The sequence below is a fragment of the Perissodus microlepis genome, chromosome 7 (genome assembly GCF_051167445.1).
Source record: "Perissodus microlepis isolate ML-2025 ecotype Zambia chromosome 7, ASM5116744v1, whole genome shotgun sequence".
NCBI classification, from domain to species: Eukaryota; Metazoa; Chordata; class Actinopteri; order Cichliformes; family Cichlidae; genus Perissodus; species Perissodus microlepis.
In genome coordinates, this window is record NC_140467.1 from 24023827 (window position 1) to 24048547 (window position 24721).

General features: G+C 37.4%; 1 protein-coding gene across 2 annotated transcripts in view; it reads left to right on the plus strand.

Annotated features, from left to right (window-relative positions):
* LOC146383120 (chemokine-like protein TAFA-5) overlaps positions 1-24721 on the plus strand; it is a 48404-nt gene that overhangs the window by 11699 nt on the left and 11984 nt on the right. The window contains exons 2-3 of one of the 2 annotated variants that reach the window (XM_084934291.1): positions 10521-10709; positions 21568-21695. In XM_084934291.1, the coding sequence (XP_084790417.1) occupies positions 10521-10709; positions 21568-21695 (317 nt within the window). The remainder of the gene's footprint in view (positions 1-10520; positions 10710-21567; positions 21696-24721) is intronic. The other variant, XM_084934292.1, reaches the window with a different exon arrangement.

The following is a 24721-nucleotide window of genomic DNA, read 5'->3' on the forward strand; positions in this document are numbered from 1 at the left end:
CAGCGGTAAGCATGTAAGTGTGACAAAAAAAAGCCAAAACCCCCTTGGCTCAGCTAGACAAGATAGGATCTGTTGCCGTGTGCACAAACACTGACAAGCTTTGATTTCCAAAATAAAAGTGTCTTCAGCAGAAACACGAGCTCAACTGAAAACATTAGTTTTAAAAAAGTTAAACTGTATGTTCCTGTGCAAAATAGAGGAGTCGGACTCCAGGATTTAAGAAAGGGTAATATACAATTACAAACCTTAAAAAAAAAATCCTATTTGGAAGCAACACTGAATGTGACTGATGATGGCAGCTTCTTTTGAAGGGTGGGTGGTTAAAGTCTCATCACTCAATCAAAACGAGAGGTTTATTTCTGAAATACCAATGTTCACGATGCCAACGCTATGTGGTACATCACTTTTTTGCATATGCAACACTCTGTCATGTTCCCGCAGGTCATGTAGCTTCTCGGCAGCTGGCTGGTTGTATGTCACATGTGTGCAACATATGCTAACATGCTTTCTGTGATTGTTGTTACAGCAGATGATGTCACTATCCATGGGCTTCTATATTTAAAAAACGCAAATAATAATATTTAATAATAATATATTGCTGAATATTATATAATAATAATATTATATAATAATATTGTAGTAATATTTTTTGTAATTTAATTATGTAATTATTTCAGTTATGCATTTCAATTTATCTTTTTACATTTCATATTTATAAATCAAAGTTTTCCCTGATATTTAACATTGCACTTTAATAATATACTTACATGGTCTACCTAATAGATGTAACAAAGGTATCAATTAAATGTGTCATTAATTAAAATTGGAAATAATAAAGATAATAACAGACATTCCTTCTGTTACCTTGAACACATAAGCAGATTTCTGTGTCTGTGCATTGTTCTGTACAGTTTATGAATGCATTTTGCTAGAAATCTTTATTAGCTTGTGTGGATGGATTAGCATAATGGATATTTGATGCCACAGTGGCAAATATCAAACATCAAACATACAATCTACAGGAAAGGCCACAATAAATACACAGAGAGGTCATTGAGTGATAGAACACTGGTGAAACTAATATGGGCAGTGAAAGCAATCATAAATGCAGGAAATAAAAAAAACATACAAAATACCCACAATGAAAGTAATTGTAAATTTCCACAGTAATGCTAAGCACACATTACACTGAAGAAAGGGGAAGATACAGACAAAGAAAGACAGGAGGCAGGAAAAAGAAGTAAAAAACAAACAAACAAATAGTTAACAGTTTGGTGTATCTGTAGATTTGTTTTAATACTTCCTCTCCAAAAGTTGCTCTACGTCATGTTAAACACAACCTCTGACTTCTTTGATAGTTTGCTAGTTTGCCGTCTGAGAACAAACTGCTTTAGAGACTTCCATCTCACCCGTTGCTGGATTCTGAATTTGTTTCCTGGTGCACAATAATAGACTCATTAACTGTCATCAGAGGGCCAGCAGACAGCTGCTTTATCACGTCAAAATCAGTTTCACCCCCATCATTATTCTTCTTTCTTCCCTCTTACGGTAAACAATTCAATTTGCAGGGAAATTGAAAAAAAGACAATAGATAATAAAAGGTCATATCCACTGGGTGTCAGTTTATCTTTTGTCATCTCCATGAATAGATTGTGTGTCAGCTCCCACTGGTAAGGAAACAGCAATACAAGTGGAAAAAACAATGTCCTGTAACTGTTATTATTTTCCTGTAATCTGAGCTTTTCTGCTACAGCCGAGTTTAAAGCGATTCGTTTGGCCAAACAGTGGAGTAAAAATCATACAAGTGTTTCACTGCAGAGAGAAACAGCAGAGATCAGAGGAAGGACCCACTGGCAGGTAGTCTGCACAGAAAGTGTACTGCTGTAAAACAAAGGATGATGCTGAATGTCAGCTTTAGTCCTGTTAAGTTCAGCTACAACTGTGCCTCTTACAGTGAAATTTCTTGACAAAAAGGTTATTTTTCTTTTCCACTTTCAAAGTAAAACTTGAACAGAGTTTTTCCAGTGGAGAAATTAACAAACAGGAACTTAAATTCAAAATCACAATTCACAATCAAAATTCAACTAAAACTAATAATTACAATGATAATTAAATGAGCAGGATTTAAAAAAAAAAAAATCAGACCTGAAGTTTAACATGACTAGAATAATATCAAAATTAAAATATCAAATTCAAAAACCAGAGAAATCCCTGAGACCAAAAAAACATACTGAATTAGGTTGATGGAAAAAATTCCTGAGGTTAGAAAGAAAGTCTGGACAGACTAGACAGCAGTTTTTCTTACTTTCTAACTGTATTAGTGTCATTTGTTGGAAGCAAAGCTAAATTAAGATCCTCTCTGGTTTGGTGTGATTTTATGACCTTTGATTTGCATTAGGTATGAGAGCAAACAAAGCGATGGAGAAATGTCATCTCCCCAAGATGAACTTTGGCCTTTTGGAACCGGAAAGTAAATCAGTGATTTGACAAATCTTACAGACCTGATTTTATACAGAGAGGAGAAAGAGGGAGAAGTGTCATAACTACTATCATGGTAACTCTCAGGCAGTGATCAGTTTCCATGCTGCCTTGAGGTTAACAGAAGCGGGAGGTCACACCAGAGAGATAGCTAGAGTGCTATTAATGCAGGCTGTCATATGTAATTATGAACTTCATTTCCCCCCCTGGCCTGTCCACCAGTGTAGCAATCAGAATTGTTGTCTGAAGGCCAAAAAAACGCCAAACAGATTTACTTTCACAAGTGGAGCATAGTGGCATTGACTATAATGGTCCACTTGATGGTCATATTTTATTAGAACTTTATTAGGAGTTTTTGTTTTGGATTATTACAACCCAGGAAACAGAAAAGGAAAAAAATGAAAGAAAGTGAAGTTGGGGGAGAAAGTTAAGAGGAAGACAGGGAGAGAAAAATAGAGGAGAAGAGGAAAAACACAGAGAAACTTTTTTTTTTCTCAACACCTGTTGAGGAAAAAAAAAACAGCAGAGAAACCACGGCAACGACCAGCATAAATAACAATGACAATGTTACTGAACAGCACAGAGTACTAATAATACAAGATATTTTTAGAGGCAACAGCAGCCCAATATAGTGTGTGTGCGAGCACCTGTGTGCACACCTGTGTGAACACTTGTGTGTACACCTGTGTGCACACCTGAACTTCATCAAAAGTGTAGTCTCAGCACAAAGTTGTGTGCAGTGTTAGTGTTAGGAAAGATCATGTTACTGTTAGACTCACTTTTATGAAACTGTTTTCTTTGTATGTGTTTCATCAGCACAGAGCTCAGTTTTAGCATTGCATCTTTTGATTAGTGTCTGTCCTCGAATAATAACCAGCCCCGTATGAACCTCATGTACAGAAAGTCACAACTTCATTTAAAGACAGGCTTGTATTAGAGACACACGGTGTGGGGTTTTTTTTTCTCGAATTTCCTGTTTTATTAGTATATACTGTTGTGTTTTAAGTGCAAGCCCTCAGCTTCACTCTTAATGTCAGTATTATTGTATGTGGTGACTCACTCTTGAGTGTGACACTCTGAGTTTGCACTCTGGTAATGAACCATACATTTGGAAAAAAAAACAACAAAAAAAAAAACAGAAACAAGTGGACTTGTGACTTATATGTAAAGTGAGGTGTGAGCTCCTGCCATTAAAAGACTTTAGGAGAAATCATGTTGTAGTTTTTTTTATCTAACAAAGTTGAAGTAATACAGCAAGCCTTCTCTACACTAGGGGGGTAATTTGTTTGCATACTGACACTTTTTGTTGCTCATTTGATGTTTTCATCTATTGTTTCGATAATGCCATTTTCCTGCACTTAAAGGATCCTGTGTGTTTGGAAGAGAAGAAGGTATGCCTTGTCACAAAGACATTAATCCTCCTGAGTGATTACTTCCATGACGGACAGCAGCAATGACTCCGAGCTGATAGAAACAACAGCACTGCGCCTTTATTCATGTTTCATCGAGACGTTGCTGACAGCAAACACTGCATGCTGCTTCAGAACCTCTGAGCTCCCAAGCACTTCTGACACTCTGCCATGTTTCAGTCTGACAGGCTTTTCACCCCAGCAGCCAGTATTTCAAACAGCCCCAACTACAGAATGACAGAATGAATACAAAAGCAGCTGAAGGACAGAGTGGCCTCTGAGAGAGGCTGTGAAGCTGTTCTCGAATTATTTAAACTCAATGAAAAATAGTATTAAAACTCCATAGACCGCTTACAGAAAAGTGATCACCAAAATCTTAAACTGATCCCTAAAATTTATAGAGGGCCAGTGTAAAGAAGCCTTGTGAGAAGGCTTGCAGGGGCATGTGGGGTCATTTTTAGGTGATCCAGGGATTTGGTGGGGCAAAGGAATAGTCATTTATAACAACTGAACTGTGAAAGCTGTAAAATGGACACTCTTCAGCAGATGATAGAAACTGGATGGTACAAAACAACCAACATGTTTATAAAAACTGAACATCTGATCAGAAGGAACACTAATTCCAGGTGGCTGAGATGTGATGGATCTAAGATTCTCAGTCACCATTCAGAGGAAATTATTAGGTACACACACAAAAAACCCCTTTTTGTTTTTTGCATATTGAATGCGTGATAACTGGCTGCCATCAAGTTAATCAGATCTAAAAGACAGATCATGTAAATTTAAATATACAAAATGACATGTGCAACTGAATATCATCTGCATAACAACCAGTGTTGGGACTAACGCGTTATTAAGTAACGGGTTACAGTAACTATGTTATTATTGTGGTAACGAGCACAGTAACTAGTTATTATGCCAAAATCAGGAGCGCGTTAATCGTTACTAGGATTTAGATAGGCTTGTTATTCGTTACTTCATGTGGTGGCTATCGCGGAGCTTCCTCAGATTCAGTAACATTAGCAAGCGGTGGAGGCCAGCAGGTGGATGAGAGAAAGGGGATTGTCTGGTATTCAGAGAAAATATTACGCGTTTTGTATTGAGGTGAAAAGAAACACAGTTTGTCCTGTACTTCAGCTACAATGAAAAAGACACAAAGCTGGATTTATTCTGTCTTTACGCTGCAGCTGTTTCTTCTTCTTTCATTCTCTCACCCTCCCTCTCCCATTTCTACTTCAATCATGAAACTGATCAATGATCAGCTGATCAGCTTTTCTCTCTTGTTTATTTATCGCCCACTTCGCGCCAGAAAGAAGAAACCAGCGGATGTCGCGTTAAACAACAGCAGCACGTTTAAGCTTGATCAGTTGTTGTTAGAATTTATTTAATATTAATTTCTAGTAGCTGAGGTTTGCTGGAGCCACAGCTGTAAAAGCTGCTGGTCATGATGTCGGTTTGTATATGTGGTGAGAGGGAAACATGAAGATGAAACCAGGAGATGTCCTTACTGAATCATCAGAGCTCAACAGGTGATGGGGAAACAGGTTTATCTTTTAGGTGACATGAATGAGTTGAAGGGAAGTTATGAACTGTTTCTGAGAGACGAATAACACCAGGATCCTTTTTTATGTAGCTGACAGCTGGTAACTGTGCAGGGGCGGGTCTAGCAAAGTTTTGCCAGGGGGCCAGGTAGGGCATTAACAGGGAGAGGGGGGCACAAAGAAATACTTTTCTTTCTTATTCTCATTTAAAATGTCTCGCTTTTAAAAAATAATTATCTGAATCTTACAACAAACGATTGATAGATTGATACATATATACCATCAAAACAGTGAACATCACTGTCACAACAGCGTTTGTTTTCATTCAAAGGCTTTATGATTTTTCCTATAATGGCGGCCGGTCTCTAGTCAAAATGCCCGGGACGATTTTTTGTCCCAGTCCAGCCCTGTATGCAGCTCATCCGCAGTCTGGTGTTACCTACATCTTCCTATTCGGAAGGCAGAATTTCCGAGTTCTGACTACAATCGAAAGCACCACGGCTGCAGTTTTTGTGTTGGATGTAAAAAGCGCACATGACGCTGTGACGTAGGCTAGAATCATGGCGGTGGTCAACGACGGTCCAGGCGTGGGATTTCTCTCGTGGAAATATGCACATTATTTTTTTCCTTTCTATTGGTAGGTGCCACAGTGCACTTGTGGCAAGTAAGCAAGCTAGAAGACTGGCAAAGTTATGGAAGCAACACATTAACAAGAGAATTCTGAGTAAAACCAAAGTTACTTTCCCTAGAAACTAGTTACTTTGAAAGTAATGAGTAACTTGAAGTAACTGAGTTACTTTTGATAGAAGTAATTAGTAATGTAACTAAGTTACTAATTTAAAGTAACTTACCCAACACTGATAACAACTATATGAATGATCAAAGACAACAGAAATCACCTTCACATTTGAAAGCACTTCATGTCGTGGTCCTGAGCCTGCCGACTCAGTGTTTTGTGTTTCCTTATGCTTTTGTTCATTCCGAGTATGTATTCTGTGGTGATTTGCCATTTGTTAGGTTTCTGTTCTTTGCCTGCCTGCTCCCACTTCTCTGTGTTCCCTCCGTCTGTCCATGGTGTCACACTGTCTGCTTGTGAATCTGTCTGTTTAGTTCTGTGTCTTGTCTGGTTCTGTGTCTGTGAGTTTCCTGTTTTATTGTGAAGGTCTCTGTCTGATGTGAGTGTGTTCAGTTTACGTTTCCCCTGTCCCGTCAGCTCTGATTTCTCCCAGCTGTGTTGCCCTCCTGTCTCTCATCCCCTGATTACTGGTGTGTGTATTTAAGCCCTGTGTGTTCTCCTGCCTGTTGCCGGTTTGTCTGTGTTACTCTGTGTTCCACGGTGTCCTGTTCCTTGTCTGCGTCTCTCTGCCTCTCATTCCTTTTGGTATCTTCTCAGGTTAGTTATTTAGTTTTCCCAGTTTAGGTTTCTTTAGTTTATTGTCCTCCCTCATTGCCTGTTTTGCCACCACTCCACTTTGTAAATAAACATCACTAGCATTATCATCCACTGCTTGCATTTTGAGTCCTTTCTCCCTCCAACACCACACGGCTCGCCTCGGCAGCCGTGACACTTCATGTAACTAAATAAACAATTAGTACTTGTGATTTGTTAAATATGTTTGTGTTTCTTTTTGATAAAATGGGTATATGTGATGATTGTAATCCATCCATCTATTCTCTTCCACTTATCCTTATCAGGGTCCTTGGGGAGGGTTTGAGCCTATCCCCGATAGGCCGCCAACCTGATGCAGGGCTAACACAGAGAGACAGATAAACAACCATTGTACTCACATTCAAATCTATGGGCAATTTAGAATGACCAATTAACCAAACCCCACTAACTGCCTGTTAGTGGGGTTAGTTGGGAAGAAGCCAGAGTACCCAGAGAGAACCCAGGCAAACACAGGGAGAACATGCAAACTTCACCGCTCAGAAAGGACCAGTCTCTATATTACTACAGTTCGTAGAATTCCTTAATGGACATTTTGCAGGCTTACATTTCACCCTCAATTACAGTACTGAAGAAATTAACTTTCTGGACATAAAAGTAACAAAAAAAGACAAATCTCTATCCACCTGTCTCTATTCTAAACCCACTGATCGGAATACATTACTTCATGCTGCAAGTTTCCATCCGAACCACCTCAAAAAGAGCCTCCCTGTAAGCCAATTGATTAGACTCAAACGTATCTGTGAAATTCCAGATGAATATAATAAGAGCAAAGAACAGATGCTGAACAAATTTAAAGAAAGAAAGTACAAAGAGGAGTGGTTAAGATCTGCAGAAGAGAAGGTGAATTCAGTAAGCAGGGATTTCTATTTAGCAACTAAGAAATCTCCAAAACTTAAATCTAACCTTGTCTTTTGCACAACTTTTACACCAAAAACCAGAACCATTAAAGAAATCATTTTAAAACACTGGCATATACTTCAAAATGACCCAAACTTATTAGGTACCTATAAGGAACCACCAATGATAACCTATAGGAGAGGAAGGAATATTAAAGATAGGCTTGTTAGAGCTTGCCAGGACCCTAATAATCCAGATAAAATCCTAATAAGCCATAACGTACAAGGTAATTTCAAGTGTGGGTCATGCATTAATTGTCAATACACCAAAAATGTAAAATCATTCAAAGACCCTACAAGTAACAAAACCATTGCAATAAAGGGCTTTATCACATGCTGAACTAAAAATGCAATCTACATGATACAGTGCCCATGCATTAAAATATATATAAGAGAAACATCCCGCCCTCTGAAAGATCGAATTAATGAACACAGAAGTTCGATCAAGAGGAATGATCTAACCAACCCTGTTGCAAGACGCTTCAATGATAAACATCCAAGTTCACCTTTATTTTTTCTTGGCATTGAAGCAATTAAACTAAACCAAGGAGGTGGTAATACTAATTTTATCCGGAAAAAAAGAGAAGCATTTTGGATATTCCGTTTTAAAAGTCTGCACCCTAGAGGTGTGAATGAGGATTTTTCTATCAATGAGTTTTTGTGAGCTTAAACTTTTTTATATTTTTAATGTTTTTATTATTATTTTTTCCCAGTTACAATATTCTCGCATGGGTAATGTTTATTTATTTATTTATATTTATTTTATCAGCAAAAGAAGGAGTAGCATTCTAGACATCTCGTTTTAAGTCTACATTTTAGAGATTTTACATTGTAGAGACATAAATGAGGACCTTTCCACAAATGTGTTTTCATGTTATGACTTCCTCTTGTTTCTTAACTGCTGCACCAACCTCCTTATTTTTTTATGAAATGCAGTCATTTGTAACCATTTTATGTTTTTTTTTTTTTTTTTGTATATTCATAATATTCTTCTTATGTATTTCACACATGTGTTATTTTGAGACAGCTGGGGATTATGTCCCCCCCCCATCTTCATCATTAATGATCTAGTCCAGTATGTTTACTTGGGTGTGACTTAACCAAATACCAACCTGTTATACGCTATCTTATCTATCTATGAAGATGTGATTGGTTATTTTGAAATTTTTTTCTGTTTCCTGTCTTTTATTTAAGCAAACTTCTACAATGTTTTACTATGACCCTGATGAAGGCCACAAGCCGAAAAGCGTTGGTCACATAATAAAGTTGTTCCTCTTCCCTTAAGCGTTGCTGGAGTTCCTGCATTGTGAATTGTTTCATCCTCTTCATGCACCTTGGAAGGTGAAGTTGTGCCAGAAATTTTTGCCCTCGCCAGATGTTAGAATCAAACTCAAGAACTTTCTGTGAAGCAACAGTGCTAACTACTGTGCCACCATTCTGCCCATGACGAATATAATGAGTGTATAAATCAAATAAATAAATAGATCACAAAAGAACCATAAAGAAAAGGTATAAATGAAGAAGAACATATTACAGATAGTATACAGGAATTAATTATTACGTTTCAGGAGGTCCCTCAAAGGTGCCATGGATATCTGACCTCCCATTCTATGCCCAGCTGTTAAAAACCTCATAGGGCAGAACAAACATCTCCTTCTCTGTTTTTCTCTTTTGTTCTTTTGGAAAAATTTGTGTCCACAAAGGTGTTTTCCAGACATGCCTGTTGACAAAAATGACCAGCTGCTGAACCTTTTGAAAATGCCTCATCTTTAATGAACTTCTCCCCTTGTTGTTGTGGCTGTTGCTGTGGGCACTGCTGCTTTTCTGTTGTCGTTGCTGTTTTTCATATTGTGACCCTGCTGACCCCTCTCTGAACGGAGCCTCTTGTTTTCTCTTTTCTGAGCTCCTGGCTGTTGTGAGTCAGGACCTCTCTGGAGAGGCGATGGTCCATCCATAGCCCTATTGATGACAGTTCATCAGCATGCAGGGGGGGACTGCTGCAGTCACCACAGAAACCACATACACCCAACCTCTTCAAATCCCAAGGCTTTAATGTTCTACTGTGATTCGATTCCACTGCTCTCTATTTTGTCCTTTTCATGAGAAAAATTTATTTAAATAACAAATTGACAGAATGTGTTATTGTAATAAAGGAACTTTAATTTTGTTTCTGAGGATTAATTATACATCTGCATAGATGAAGGGGTGAGGGGTTGTATGGGCAAATTGTATGGGTCCCTGCAAATGTTTTTCAAAGCCTTCATGTTAACATAGGAGCTTGAAAGCTCATTTCTCACATGAAAATCATGACATGATATGATTATACAGTCACCGGTAACTTTCTTTAGGTACACTTGCTCGTACCAGATGGGACTCCTTTTACCTTCAGAACTACCTTAATTCTTTGCAGCATAGATGCAGCAAGGTTCACATTCATCAACTGTACAGCCAAATCTTCTATTCCAGCATATCCCAAAGATGCTTTCTTGGACTTAGAGCTTGTGACTGTGACTGAGCTTGTGACTGTGCAGATCATTTAAGTACCCTGAAGTCACTGTCATGTTCAGGAAACAAGTTTAGAGATGTTCTTAGCTTTGAAACTTTAAGCTGGAAGCTGAGTGTATTCAGTGAAAATAAAGTGTTAAAGATGTACAATTATCGTTAAAATAAACAGAATGTAAAACATTGTCATCAAAGTTAAATTGACCGATGAAGTTTATGGGATTTTCCTGCTCGCCTCCCTCAGGCCAGCTGGTAGCAGGGACCTGTGAGATTGTGACTCTGGACCGTGACAGCAGCCAGCCCAGGAGGACCATCGCACGGCAGACAGCTCGCTGCGCCTGCAAGAAGGGACAGATTGCTGGTACGACGAGAGCCAGACCAGCCTGTGTGGATGGTAAGATCCTCACTGTCTTCAGACGACTGCTGCTGACTGGTGAATACGATGAATAATATATTATGTTAAATAAGACAAGCAGTGAATCAGGAAAAAAAGTTTACATTTTGAATATCAAACTGTAAAAAGAGGTAGAAAATGCCAGGTTTCATTTAACACCTTTTTGGCTACCACAAATGAACTAAGGAAATCCCAAAAAGTTGGTTATGTTCATCTGGACTCAGCGTTTTTAGTGTCTTCTTCAGTCTCAGCTGACTGCAGGTTTCCCCAACCCTTTAATCAGCACATTTACATGATGACAAAAACTTGCTCCATGACTAACAATGCGCTGTGAGGTCAGTTTTGTGATTAAGAATATGCAAATTTATATGCCCAGTGATCAATGGCAATGAGAACCATTCACAGAGAGTTGGGGAATGGGTCCAATCATAGCATTGTAAGTAAATAAAAGATGTACCATTAAGTGTAATTTGTGTACACAAATGTGTCCATCTGTGTAGACATTTTTGTTCAGACAGGGGGAGAGAGGTTTTTACCTACTCCAATCGACTACCTCCGTGTCACTGGAACTGGGTAACATATGCATTTTTCAGATTGTGGGAACAGAGCTCCGGCAGGAAGACAGCCTTTTCTTCTTCTGCCAGCAGACTCTGAACATGCTCTCCTTGCTGAACCATAAGGCCTCGGCCTCTGGTCCGAGATGGATGTTACCTTTTCACATAAATGGCTTCCATAACTCTTTGCTCAATCAAGCTTTGGAGTTTGAAAGCCACAGAGACTCATTGCTATTGATCAATGGTTACACCAATTTATATGTCAATGATCGTGAAACTGACCTCATATTAGTCAGTGGCATTTGTTTTGGTCATAATACAAATGAATCCAAAAAAAAAAAAGCTTTGAGGCTGAATAGCAAACAGTAAAACAAACAGAAACGTTGGCCTGGTTTAATTTGACAACTTTTTAGCTATTACAAATGAACTTAAAAAAAAAACTGGTTTCTTGTGTAGAAGTAACATTACATAACAGTGCGTTATACAAAAGTACTGCTTGCTGAAGGCACTTGGATGAGTGATGAAATATGTCTCCCACTGAGCACGCCACATCCAGATGAACAGAATCCGCTGGGAATAACATGTTTCTGTGTTTGGATACAAATTTCTGTACTAAATTTACATATATGAAGGGTTAGCTGGATGACAAGATGAGCGTGCTTTTATAGCAAAGCTCTGACAGTATTGGTGATCTTACTTTTATTTGCTTATCTATAATCTTTGATTTGACTTTTCTATATTTTTTATTATGTTTACATTTGTTTATGTTTGTTTGAGCATTTGCTTTTGTCATTTCCTGTTTTTTTGTTTGTTTTGTTTTTTATTGTATTTATATAATTTATTTTTAGAACATGCTATGGTAAATCTGTTTGCTATGGCTGGCTGCATCTGTCTAATAGAATACTAGATAATAAAAGTACAGTTGTGGTCAGAAGTTTACATAAACTCATTATAGTTATTTGAGACTTTTATTTCTTTGAACTGTTTTTTTTTCCAGGATGGAATGATCTTACAGCACGCATCTTTATTTACTTTAAATTTGTATTGCTCATGTTTGGGTTTATTTTGGATTTTCTCTAATCTATACAGGGTCAAAAGTATACATGCACGTTTAAAATCTGTATATATGCATTCAGTTAAGTCTTTTAATAAGTGGTGTTGAAGATTCCACAATGATTTTTAATTTGACGATGCCTATTAACTTCTCTTTAGTGATCGCGATTGACTACAACTGGTAGTTTGTCAACATAAAAAGGACTTGTTTGACAGTATTTACTAGATTAAGAACTTCAGATACAGGGCATCATTTAATTTCAAATTTGTTGGAATAGGTCTCCAATAGATATTTACTAAACTAATATAACATACTGTGAATAATTGTTTTTCTAGGAATATACAAAAAAAAAAGGTACCCTAAGACATTGTGGTTTCACAGACTGCACAATCTTCTAAGACACAGGTATCGAACTCCAGGCCTCGAGGGCCGATGTCCTGCAGGTTTTGTGTCTTTGATCCAACACAGCTGATTCAAATGGCTAAATTACCTCCTCAGCATGTCTTGAAGTTCTCCAGAGGCCTGGTAATGAACTAATCATTTGATTCAGGTGTGTTGACCAAGGGTGATATCTAAAACCTGCAGGACACCGGCCCTCGAGGCCTTTAGTTCGACACCCCTGTTCTAAGACAACAGATCAGTCCAGTACTTCTATTTTATGAGAAAACATAAGTGAAGCTTTCTCTCAGTCTTCCAATTGTCTTCTTGAATGTGAAGTTCAGAAAGTCACTGCCTAGATGGATAAAGCCCAAAGTTTCTTTGCACTTCATCAGTAGCTGTCTCCTCTTTTGTCACGGTGCTGGGTCTGTGACCCAGTGTTTTGTATCCGTTTTAATTTGTATTCCTTGATTATTGTTATTCATGGTTTTGAGTTCAGTAGATGGTTTTCTGTTCATATTAAATTTGTTGTGTTTTTTAGCTTCTAGTTACGGTCTCTGTGTCCTCCCTTTGCTCCACATTTCATTTCTTGCCTCCATGTTCCCTCTGTCTCCCCGGTCAGTCATGTCTCTCTGGCTACGTTCACACTGCAGGCGAAAGCGCATCAAATCCGACATTTTTGACCCTATGCGACCCATTTCCGATCATGGTATGACAGTGTGAACGGCACAAATCTGATATTTTCAAATCCGATCTGGGTCACTTTCGTATGTGGTACTGAATCCGATACATATCCGATGTTTTAGAAAGCGACTGCTGTTTGAACGGTCATGTCGCATTAAATCCGTCTTTTACGTCACTGACACAAGACAGACGCCAATTATCAGCGCCGGAGAAGCGCCTGAGAAGATTTGGCGAACGCTTCCTGGCCATCCAGTGTAGATGTCAGTGAAACTGTTGGGAAGACAACGTTGGAGAAACGTGAACATTTTATTTGTACTGTATAATCTGCAGATTCTGACAGAAATCTGCAGCTATCCTTTGAAGCACCGCTCCTCTAAAACAGCAATAAGGATCATTATTAGGTTATTTACATTATTATGTAAATAACAAAATAACTTAAAGCAAAAATTGGGAAACGTAAAATCCCGAAACAAGTCTTTATATTAACGGCCATCAGTCAAACAATACTGTTTGCTCTGGGTCTAAACAGAGCGCGTTGTGTGTGACGTCTTGTTTTGCGCATGCGGGCCGCTTTGAGGGTTCACACTAGAGCGCATTTGCTGTCGCATTTTATTTGTAGTGTGAACGAGCAGACAAAAAAATCGGATTTGATCAGAAAATCGGAATTGAGCATTAAGACCTGCAGTCTGAACGTAGCTTCTGTCTCTGTGTCAAGTCCACGTCTCTGTGTTATACTTCCCGTTTTACTTTGCCGGTTACTTGTCTCATGTCAGTGTATCTAGTTTTGCTTTCCCTTGTCTCATCATGTCTAATTAGTCCCAGCTGTGTTTCCCTCCTGTTTCCCATTCCTACTTTACTCCCTTGTGTATTTAAGCCCTGTGTTTTCCTTGCTCTTTGTTGCGTTGTACCCTCACAATGCTGTGTTTTTTCCTCCGTGTTCCTTGCTGTTTCTGAGTTTATGGTCCCCCCTCCCTCCTTGTGTTCTAGTTCCTTCGTTGTCTGTCAGTCCTGCATTTGGGTCCTACATCCTCCCTGTCACACCGCAAACATGACATCTTTCTCTTTATGTTTTTGCCATCGAAAACAATGACAAAATTTGCAGGGTCTTGTCCACAAGGACTTTGAGGCTCTACTGGTGATTTTGTGAACAGCTGTTTTGCAGAGTTTATGAACCTTTTCAATCTCTCCTTCTGTTTGGCCTTCAGCTTTAGATGGAAAGGACTTCAATCACTCTAATTCAGATTTTCCTTGAAACAGCAAAATTTCCTGACATTCATGTCCAGATGAATGTCAACATGAACAGTTTCTGGGTCTGAAAAGTGACATCAGGTTGATCCAGTCCCTGTTAGTGACAAGTAGGACAGTGCAAGTTTAATTCGATTTTATTTTTTTAAATATAGCACCAAAACATAACAACAGTTATGGCCCTACAATAATACAGAGAAACCCCAACAATCAAACAATCCCTATGAGCAAGCACTTTGGTGACACTGGAAAGGAAAAACTCCCTTTTAACAGGAAAAAACCTCAGGCAGGACCAGGCTCAGAGACTTCAGCCATGTGCCACAACAATCAGCTTAAAGCTTTGCAACAGGCAGGTGGCGAAAGTACAGACATGTCGAGTTTCAACTGCTCTTTTCAAGTAAATGTGAAAAACTACAGGCTCTGAAATATGAAATGTTCTCCAGGTAGGAAAGTAAAATGCAGCTCTTTGAAGGACTTTTCTACCAGAGCTATTATATAAGGTTCAGCTAGGTTTCCTAGCAGATAATTAATTTTATTAATTTCAGCTGCCAGTGACTTAAATGTTGTTGCTAAGTAGGAATATATGTGAAGCATTAATTTCATAACATTTTTAGCTTTTTTGCATCTGTATGTATATTTGAATTATTTTTTAGTGTTAGTGCTCCAACTTTGTCTTCTATTAGAATAATAGAATCTATTGCCCTAAAAGCTGATATGGCCGATATGCTTTATTAAATTCAAAACTATTTGAGTCTGACTGTAAACTGCAATTTGATGGAAAGAACAACAGTGATGTGTTGACTCTAGTTATGCAACGAAATCCTGGCAGACACTTCAATACTTTCCATTTTACTTAGTTATGGTCTAATTTTTATTTTCATTGTTATTTTATTGTTATTGTTTTTTAACACTGTTCTGTATGTACAATTTTTTCATTATTTTACAGTATAAGGCCCTCATTATACACCTGTGGCACGTTAATTTAATCTCTCTCTCAGCTAGCAAAGACTAATGGGTCGCTTCAGCAACTAAACTGGGGAGTAAATTTAAATAGCTTAAAATTGTTATAATATGATTATAATGGATGCACTCTAATAAGCATAAGCTTGCTAAGTTGTGTTACCATAGTTTTTTCCCCTAAATTTTAATCATTGTTAAATCCAATTACTGCAGCCCAACCGCTAGGCTTTTTTATTATCTTAAATGAGACCATTTGCATCAGATTACATGGAGATTACATCACAGCCATTTCTATTTGCTAAGCTAACAATGAATAAATAAAAGGAAATCAAAAATACTTTCATGCTGGAACATTTAAAATTCACACAAATAATACATTTTCTTAGATGCTGGAAGATACGTTGTAGTTAATAAGTTTACTGACGGAGCCACTGATAGAAACAATTTGTGTAGCTGTTCTTGTAAAATTCCGTTACTGCTGTTGTTCCCGGTGCTGTATGTACAGTTTTGGATCCAAACAGCTTTACGTTTGTGTTTTTCAAGATGAATGAGTTAAAATGTGTGTCTGTTATCAGAGCTGGTTTGAAAAACTCTCTCCTGCTTTGGGATGATGCTTTCGGTAGTTTATCATCATCATCGACAGACACTCATTGGTATATAGCGCAATTTAAACTAGATAGTACAAGTATTACTTCTAAATTACTGTAAATGACCTTTAGAATAACTTTGCTAAAGTACTCAAAGCACACTCAGTAGTATCTCAGCATCTCTTTAACCTTTGCATGAATCTAATTTGATATTTATGCAAGTTTGTATTTTCTCTTGTAATCTTAGGTTAAAAAAAATATCTGCAGTTCTTGAGGGAAAAAAAACTTTATTTAAAAATCAACTTTATTTAAAATTTAGATATTTATTTATCTCATTATTTACTGGATAACAGGAATAGAACTACAAGTTAAAAATGAAAAAGCATGACATCTTTGAGACCACAAACAAAGATTCTTTGCAGTGTTCACACAAAACAACCTCTGAGCACTGTTTTTCAACACTAGACACTGCCCATCACCTGCTAATAGCATCCCTGTAGTGAATAGTAGAATACTTCAAGAAAACCTGCTCCAGAGCAGAGACTCAGGTGATGACATACCTTTCACCACCACAGTATCCTATTAAAACTGGTGTCTGTGTCCACTTAAAAGTTTAGCACAGATTTTTTTAATTTCTAGCAAATTAAAAAAAAAACAAAAAAAACCCTTTCTCAGTGTACTGTCGATGTGAGTAACATAGAAAAACAAATTCCTATTTTAACCTGCAGCACAGTACGAGCAACTCGATTAACATTTCATTATCCTTTCTGTTAGCCGAAATAAATAGTTCAGGCATGGCAGACGTGTGGAGTAGGAGAATAGGACCCAAGATGCAACTTTTGATGTGAGTGAGCTTTATTTTAGAAGGTGGGTGAAAACAAACAGAAACGGCAAAGGCGAGGATGAAAACTCAAGCTTGTATCTCAAGCAACATTTGCCTTTAATATTTATTGTTTTCTGCTGCTGAATTACACCAGCAGAGCACAGGGGGCAAAATCATACCACAGTCTGTTTTTATCCGTCCCTTCATAGCTCTGCTCAGGAACCACTCGGGTTGATTTTAGATAGTTGAGCCAAAGCTCACACTGTTTCAGGGAAAAGATCAACATCCACACAGACTTATATAAACTATTTATAGATAGACAAAGTCTATGAGAATGGAAAAATTGAAATTTAAACTCTGGATGAGTTTGATTAAAACTCTGTGTGTTTAATTCTATAAGGATTTCATGCTCACAGAAATGAATAAAAAGTAAACAGTCAACACGTGTTTTTTTTTTTATTCCTCTGCTGTTCTTCCATGATTTAAGTAGTAAAATAAAAACAAATGTTACAGTTTTGAGAATACCACTTACTCCTGGTAATGACTAAAAAAGACTGTGTGGTTCTGAGCCCATCCACCCATTTTCTTCCACTTATCCCAGCTACCACAGGGCGAGAGGCGGGTAAACCCTGGACAGATCGCTAATTGGTTGCAGGACAAACGCAACGACTAACGACAGACAGCCATTCACACTCACACCTATTGGTTTGATGTGCTTATTACCTAGGTAGAGTACCCAGAGAGAACCCACGAAAACACGGGGAGAACCTGCAAACTCAGTGCACAGTGCTAACCACCGCGGCTCTGAGTCCAAACAGATGAGTGAAAGAAACCTTTTTCTTTCTCATCAGGTGGAGACGAACCCAAAGGTCAAAAAGCCAGAGTATTCAGAGACTGTAAAACAAGTCCTAGATGTTAAAACATTCACTGACAGCACCGGCATCAGACCTGATGACGGAGGAGATTGTAGAGAAGAATAAGCGAGAAACATTTAGCTGGAATTCAAAGGGTATTTACAACCGGGGGAAAAAAGAACATGTAAAACAGGTGTCTGTGTCCACTTTAAAGTTTAGCACAGATTTTTTGTTTGCCTCATTTGCACTTCAGTCCTAACGTGTTCTTTCCTGTAGGATTGTCTCATTCTCTAGAGACAAAGGAGCAACCCTCCTTCAGGTCACCCTCTTTGATGAATGAAGTCATTACAAAATGGCCTCCTCGCTTTCTGGATAAATGAACTGTGCTTGGCGGTGGTGGATGGATCTGCATTGCAGTCATTAATTTGTCAGAGTAGTGATGCAGCGCTCACAGGTGTTCGGGTACTTACCGATACATGCTATTAATCCACTGATTCTCCATTTCACACTATTGATTCAAAGTCTCTTTCCTGTTTTCTACACTCTGCAACGTAATTCACCTTGAAATGCATTCATCCATCCTGTGTTGTTATTGGTCAGACATTAAGAGACTTTCAGGGGAATGTGGTATACATGAGGAAATAAAAACTACTAATTTAAACAAAAATTTAGTAAGAAATTCAATCATTTTTTTGATCTAAAAATCTAAAGTTTTGAAACCCCCTTTTTTAAAACAATACAGACATAATAATAGTAAGCAGATATTTAGAAAGCAATTCATGTTTTAGATTTAAATAACTAGGCTCTAATACAGTGTCACTTTCTGTAAGTCTAGTTGTGGAAATCTTCACGTACAATTTCATCTTGGATGTTAAACTTGTGAAGAGGTCAACTTTGATGTCGAACTGACCCAAATTTCATGTCAAAGACAGATGCTAGTGCTGACAGCTTGGTCTCTGCCCATGATCCTGAGACCAAAAAAGGTTTTTTCAAGAGTAAGAGTCAAAATCCAAAGATGCTGCATTAGGTCAGGAGCACGACTGAGCTCACACTTATTTTTTCAAAATTCATGGAGCTATGGACCATGAAACTGTCCTCCATCCATCCTCTTCTGATTTTCTTCATTCATCAGCTCCTCAAGGTACTCCTTCCATCTTTTTAACACAGTCTTCTCACTGCTCATCTCAATAGCCACATCATTAATCACTCTAATCTTCTGCACATCTTTTCCAGCTTGATACAAGTCCTTTTCTCCTCAACATCACATACAACTCACTATAAGCCTTTTCCTTTGTCTTTGCTGCCTCTCTGTTTCCCATACGCCTAAACTCCCAGTACTCTTGTCATGTCTTTGACTATCCGACTTTTTCTTTGCTTTTTCTCTTCCTTCAGATCCTTTCCTTTGTTTGGTCATACCACTACCAAGTCTGCTTGTCTTTGTTCCTTTTTCAAATACATCAAATGTTTCCCTCAGCACTTCAGAGGTACTTTCCCAGTTATCTGGTAACCACTCAGAGCCATCTCAACTCCTCAATGAACTCTGTGCAATATTAGCTTCCACCAATTTATCCTTAACTTTAGAAATCAAGAAGAGGAAACATGTGAAGGCGAAGTCATCCTACACACTACAGATGATATTGCTAGTATACATTCAATATGACAACAAATGATTTTTCATTTATTCCTATTAATGACACCAGGAACAAGAAAATATACTCCATTTCCAACAAAGGCCAGAAATCTTTATAGAGATTTATATCTTAAATTACAACCATACTAATCTTTGTAATTTTATATTGTGTCCTAAACCTAAATTCTAATAATAACATTTTCAATAAAAATGAGCTGCGGAAGCTGAACTGGTTCCTCCTCCTGAAGGATCTCTCCATCTGGATAGAGGTGTGAGGGGATGTAAGAATTTAATTAAATATTATGGCTGAGCAATGCTACTGTTGTTCAGTAGGAAATTGGTTTGATAATTGGGGGCTCACAGGCTATCACAATCACACCACTGCTCCAATGGGCGAACTGATTACCAGGTTATGTATTACAGGCCTCTACAGTCTTTCATTTTCTTTGTGTTTCCCCAGACATGGCTCAGAGTGTGTAATTTAGTGCCAGGAATGAGAGCAAGAACTGAAAGACTGGGTCAGTAAAGAATCACTTCAAACAGCAGGAATATCCCTGCAAGTGAAGTGAAGTGTGTGCGTGTGTGTGTGTGTTTTCCACATAGTGCTGATAACTCAGGTCATTCTATTTTACATAATATATTAGACTATATTATATGGCATGTCATAAGCTTTGTTCATGCTATGTCATGCTACATTAATTATGCACACTGCATTAGATTACCTTTATGTTGCATTTATTGGCCACAACATTAAACCCACTTGCCTGGTAAGTAACCCTCATGCTCCCACAGCTGCTTTCACTTGTCCAGATATGCACTCTGCAAGACCTCTTAAAGATCTACTGTAATAGTATTAGCAGCACATCCTTTAAGACCTTTAGGATATTTAATAAGATTGTGATTGGAGGGATTTTTAGGTTAAACCTCTTATGTTCTTTGTTATGTTTTTGAAGGAGATTTTTATTGTTGTTGTTGTTGTTGTATGCCCAACAGAAAAAAATAACCTTGACAATAAAATCTAGAAAAGAATGTCTACAAAAAAAAAAGAACCAAAGTGTTCAAATGGCCCAGACGATGTGCAGACCTCAACCCAATTGAAATATTGTTGCATTTAAACAGATGATGCAAACCTCAATGAACTGAAACAATTTTGTAAAGAGGAGTAGACCAAAATCCCTCTATCACTCAATGATGACATTGTAAAGAAAATGGTTACTTTGAGTTATTGCTGCTAAAGATGGTTTTACGAGCTGTTGAATTATGAGCATAGTTTTAAACTGGACTCCAGTTTCTTTGAAAACTTTTTCACGTCATTAGCTGTAGAGTGACTGCTTTTGCCTTTCATTCTGATCATCTGGTAAGGCCCAAATTACCATGATATTTATGCACATGATGAGTGCATGTAAATGTCTGACTAATGTTCATCTTTATTTATTTTTACCATTGACACCTTTTCCTCACATTTCCTTTGCATAATGAGGAACATTAAATTATTTTGTGTTGTTCACTTATAGTGTTTAATTGAAAACACATACAGCTGTTAATAACAGATGTTTGATGGTCTTCTTTCGACATGATCCAGAGTCACACACATCTGACTGAAAATGCTGGACAGAGGTTAACTATCACAGAACCCTTGTTACTCTACATCTGCTGCAACATTGTTTTAAAGGGTTATTTCACCAATGTTTACCATAAAGCCCTTGGTATTTCTTGTTATATTTTGTATGTGTATCTTAATAAAATTGTCAATGTTCTGTAAAGACTGTGTATGAGTAGCTTGGTATGTTCAACAATTATTTACCTGACACTGTGCAGCAGCATGTGTGTACACTCTATGCAAACACTGCAAACTCGGAGTGCCATTGCAGAATATAGATTACAGATTATGTAGAATTTTCAAATACAGTTGTGTATCTGCACTTATTTCTTCATTGTTAACAGTCTAGGAGTAAAAGGAGGAACATCAACAAGAATAAGATCATCATTTATGATAAAGGAGATTTGGGGGGGAGGGAGAGGGGGTTGTTCAGCCATAAGATGCTGATGAAAAAACACAAATAACGTAAAAACTTAAAATTGAAGCTGAAGCATACTTACCTCTTCTTCCTCTTGTCGTCCTCCTCAGTTCGTATCATCACGAGTCGACAGTGGTGTGAGATGACTCCGTGCTTGGAGGATGAAGGCTGTAATCTCCTGGTCAATCAGTCAGGCTGGACCTGCACTCAACCAGGAGGCAGAGTGAAAACCACCACGGTGAGAAAACAAGCTTAGCTGACAAATACAAACACACTTACCACTGAAAAAATGTTGATTTGAACATATTTGCAAAACATACTGGAAATTGATTTCACCACTTTAGCTGCATGTAGTAACAGAAAGTATAGATGCAAAACTTGCTGTATTGTTCAAGGAGTCATCCTATTTTTACAAAACTGTGAATCACAGAGTTTAAGTAAGCTCCAAACATGGGAACTTAAATTGTAAGAATGAAGAAAGCTGCACACCCTACCTCAGGTGTGCAGTCTTTATTGGTGCAAGTTTACTGTGAAGGAGGAGCTATTTTTCCCCCAGTTGTCAACAGCCTTCCAACATGTGTGATTTGGAGTAATAATTTTATAATTTTTTCTCTTTTAAATGCCAGATGAAAAACAAATTCCCATATTTCATACACAGTTCAGCTTTGTTGTCCATGAAAAATATAATGTCAGGTTCACCGTGAGTCTTATCAAAAGGTAATTTTGAGAATTATATTAACGATCCTTGAGCAGAAACTGGAAAAAAAAACAACCTAACAATAATGAGTTAAAACAGGGAACATTTTTGAATTAATATAACTTCATTCTTCCCATCTGAATGTTCATTGGTCTAATGAAGATCTAAATTTGTGTTGTTCAGATTTTTTTTGTTTAATTCATTACAGTCTTCAGCTACTTTTACCCATGTTTTTGTAATAGAATGAAATTAACCTGGTTCAACAAATTAAGTTTCTGTTCATCGAGTTTTTAACAAGGCTGGTTAAGTAGCAGCACTCAGATGCATGATTCAGAAACACAAAGGGTAAACTAAAGGTAGTTTCATTAAACTAAAAAGTCCAAAACAAGGAAAATCCAAACTTCACAGCAGAGAGCACAAACTGCAAGGGAAGACACAACCACAAGGCACTACATTACAAACAATATATACACATCAGGCAGATGGGAACCACCAGGGAACATAGCTGAATGGAATCTGATTAACGAGACAAGGGGACCCAAAACTAAACGCAATCCACACGAGATGAGGGGCTATCAAAATAAAACAGGAAGTAACAAAGACTGAGACCAGTATTAAAACATATGAACGTGATACAGTGACAGGCAATAAATAAGCATGAAGACGTGATTGACTGACGAGACAGAAAGGGAATGATGATGATAACAAAAGGCTACATAACCTTATAAAAAATACAGACTGGAACCAAAGGGAAACAAACATAATCCATGAACCAGAAATATAGATAACGATTTCAGAGGCACAAGGAGGAACAAACCTCAAAAAAGTTCAAAGAGCTTGAACATAAATCATCTCTTACTGTAAAAAAAAAAAGAAAAAAAAGAATGATGCATCCACAATAAATTTCAAATCAATGGGTCACAGACTCAGCACCATGATAGTTTTTCGTTGTATGATTGTTGAGTTCATTCAACTTTTCCTGAGGTAATGTCATTTAGTACCATGGAGACAAAATAATTTAAGACCAAAGCCTTCTTGTTTTTGATTCCCCGTAGCTCCTAATTATAGCTCTTATAATTATTTCCATTTTTAACAGTAATTTCAACAAATGCTGTTCAGTCTTTTTTTCCTTTTCAGACAATTGCAGGCAAAATATTTCAGCTTTCAGTACTCACATGTAATTTTTGCCAGAAAATTCATTCAACACTGATTTTAATCTGTCTCTCTTCTTACTCTTGTCCCATTGCTTTCCACACCTTTGTTGTAGATATACTATTTACACCAGTGCTGTCATTTTTTCCAGTAAACCTTTTACGCCTTTAAAAAAAACAAAAAAAAACCCAACAACAACAAAAAAATGGAAAAACCATAAAAGATCCTTAAAATTCCTTCTCCATTCAAGTAAATGAGAAAGCTACAGTAAAGAAAAGTTGAAACAACCTCCTTTTTAATTTTCGCTCCCCTGACCACATTTTTAATGCTAAGCAAACAAAACAATTATTCAGATGTGCACACTTTAAAGCACCTCAATAGAATTTGTGGCAAATCTAGATGAGCATAAACATGTTTTACAGTTAAAGAATATGAAACTGTTAATGCTATGAACCTTTTAAAAAATTAAAGCCCCTTCTTAATTTTAGAAAAATAAAAGTATGCTCAGAATATCTCTGATTTTAAAAATGTTAAATGTTGCCAGTTAGCTATTGGAGTTCATGACCATGTTAAGATAAGCCTCAAATTAAATTTGCTTTTCAACCTTTTACAATAGAAATGTCAATTTCTGTTTCTCTCCAGATGTTTTAAACCAGTTTAAAGGAGAAACATCACAGTTTTAAATATTTAACACAAGAACCAAGACGGAGGTCATTTTGAGACCATTTTAAAAACAGTGTAATTCTCTGCAATTAAACTCCATGATCTCATGTTTCATTACTTTTTCAAAAATTGAATTATTCATTATATAGTGAATTTGGGGGTAATAGGGATGGAAAGATGACAATGTCATTTTGACCATATAGAAATTGGTATAAAAAGGTAATTTTGCCTAGCCAGACTGCCTAGCCAGACCTAGGTTGCTGGTTGCACAGAGCAGCAGGGGAGCCATAGATGAAGTGAGCAGACTCCGGAAATCCACAGCAGCTGAGTCGGACAGGTTTCAGTCCCGAAAAGGAGAAAAGCTGAGAGGCTCAAAGGCTGCCGACTGAGGTGCAGCACTGTGGATGCTTAATGAAAGAGAAAGGCTGCGTAGCCAATGAAGCACAGGCAGTTGTAGATGGTGTGAGAAACTTTTACTGTTGTACTTTTACAATAAATAATGTATTAAAATGTGTCCTAATTTTGAGGTCAGTTTTAAAATGCAGACAATGACCTGTTCAATAAATTTAGCAGTGAGAGTTTTTCTTCATTTGTTGTTGTAGTTTTTTTTTTTTTTTTTATTGTAGTGTAACTAATCCCACCTGTTATCCAAAATTCACTTTTAACTTTTCCATAATTATCTTCTTCTACATCAATTATTTAGATGTAAAATTTGCTTTTTGGTGAATTTTACATACATACAATACATATTT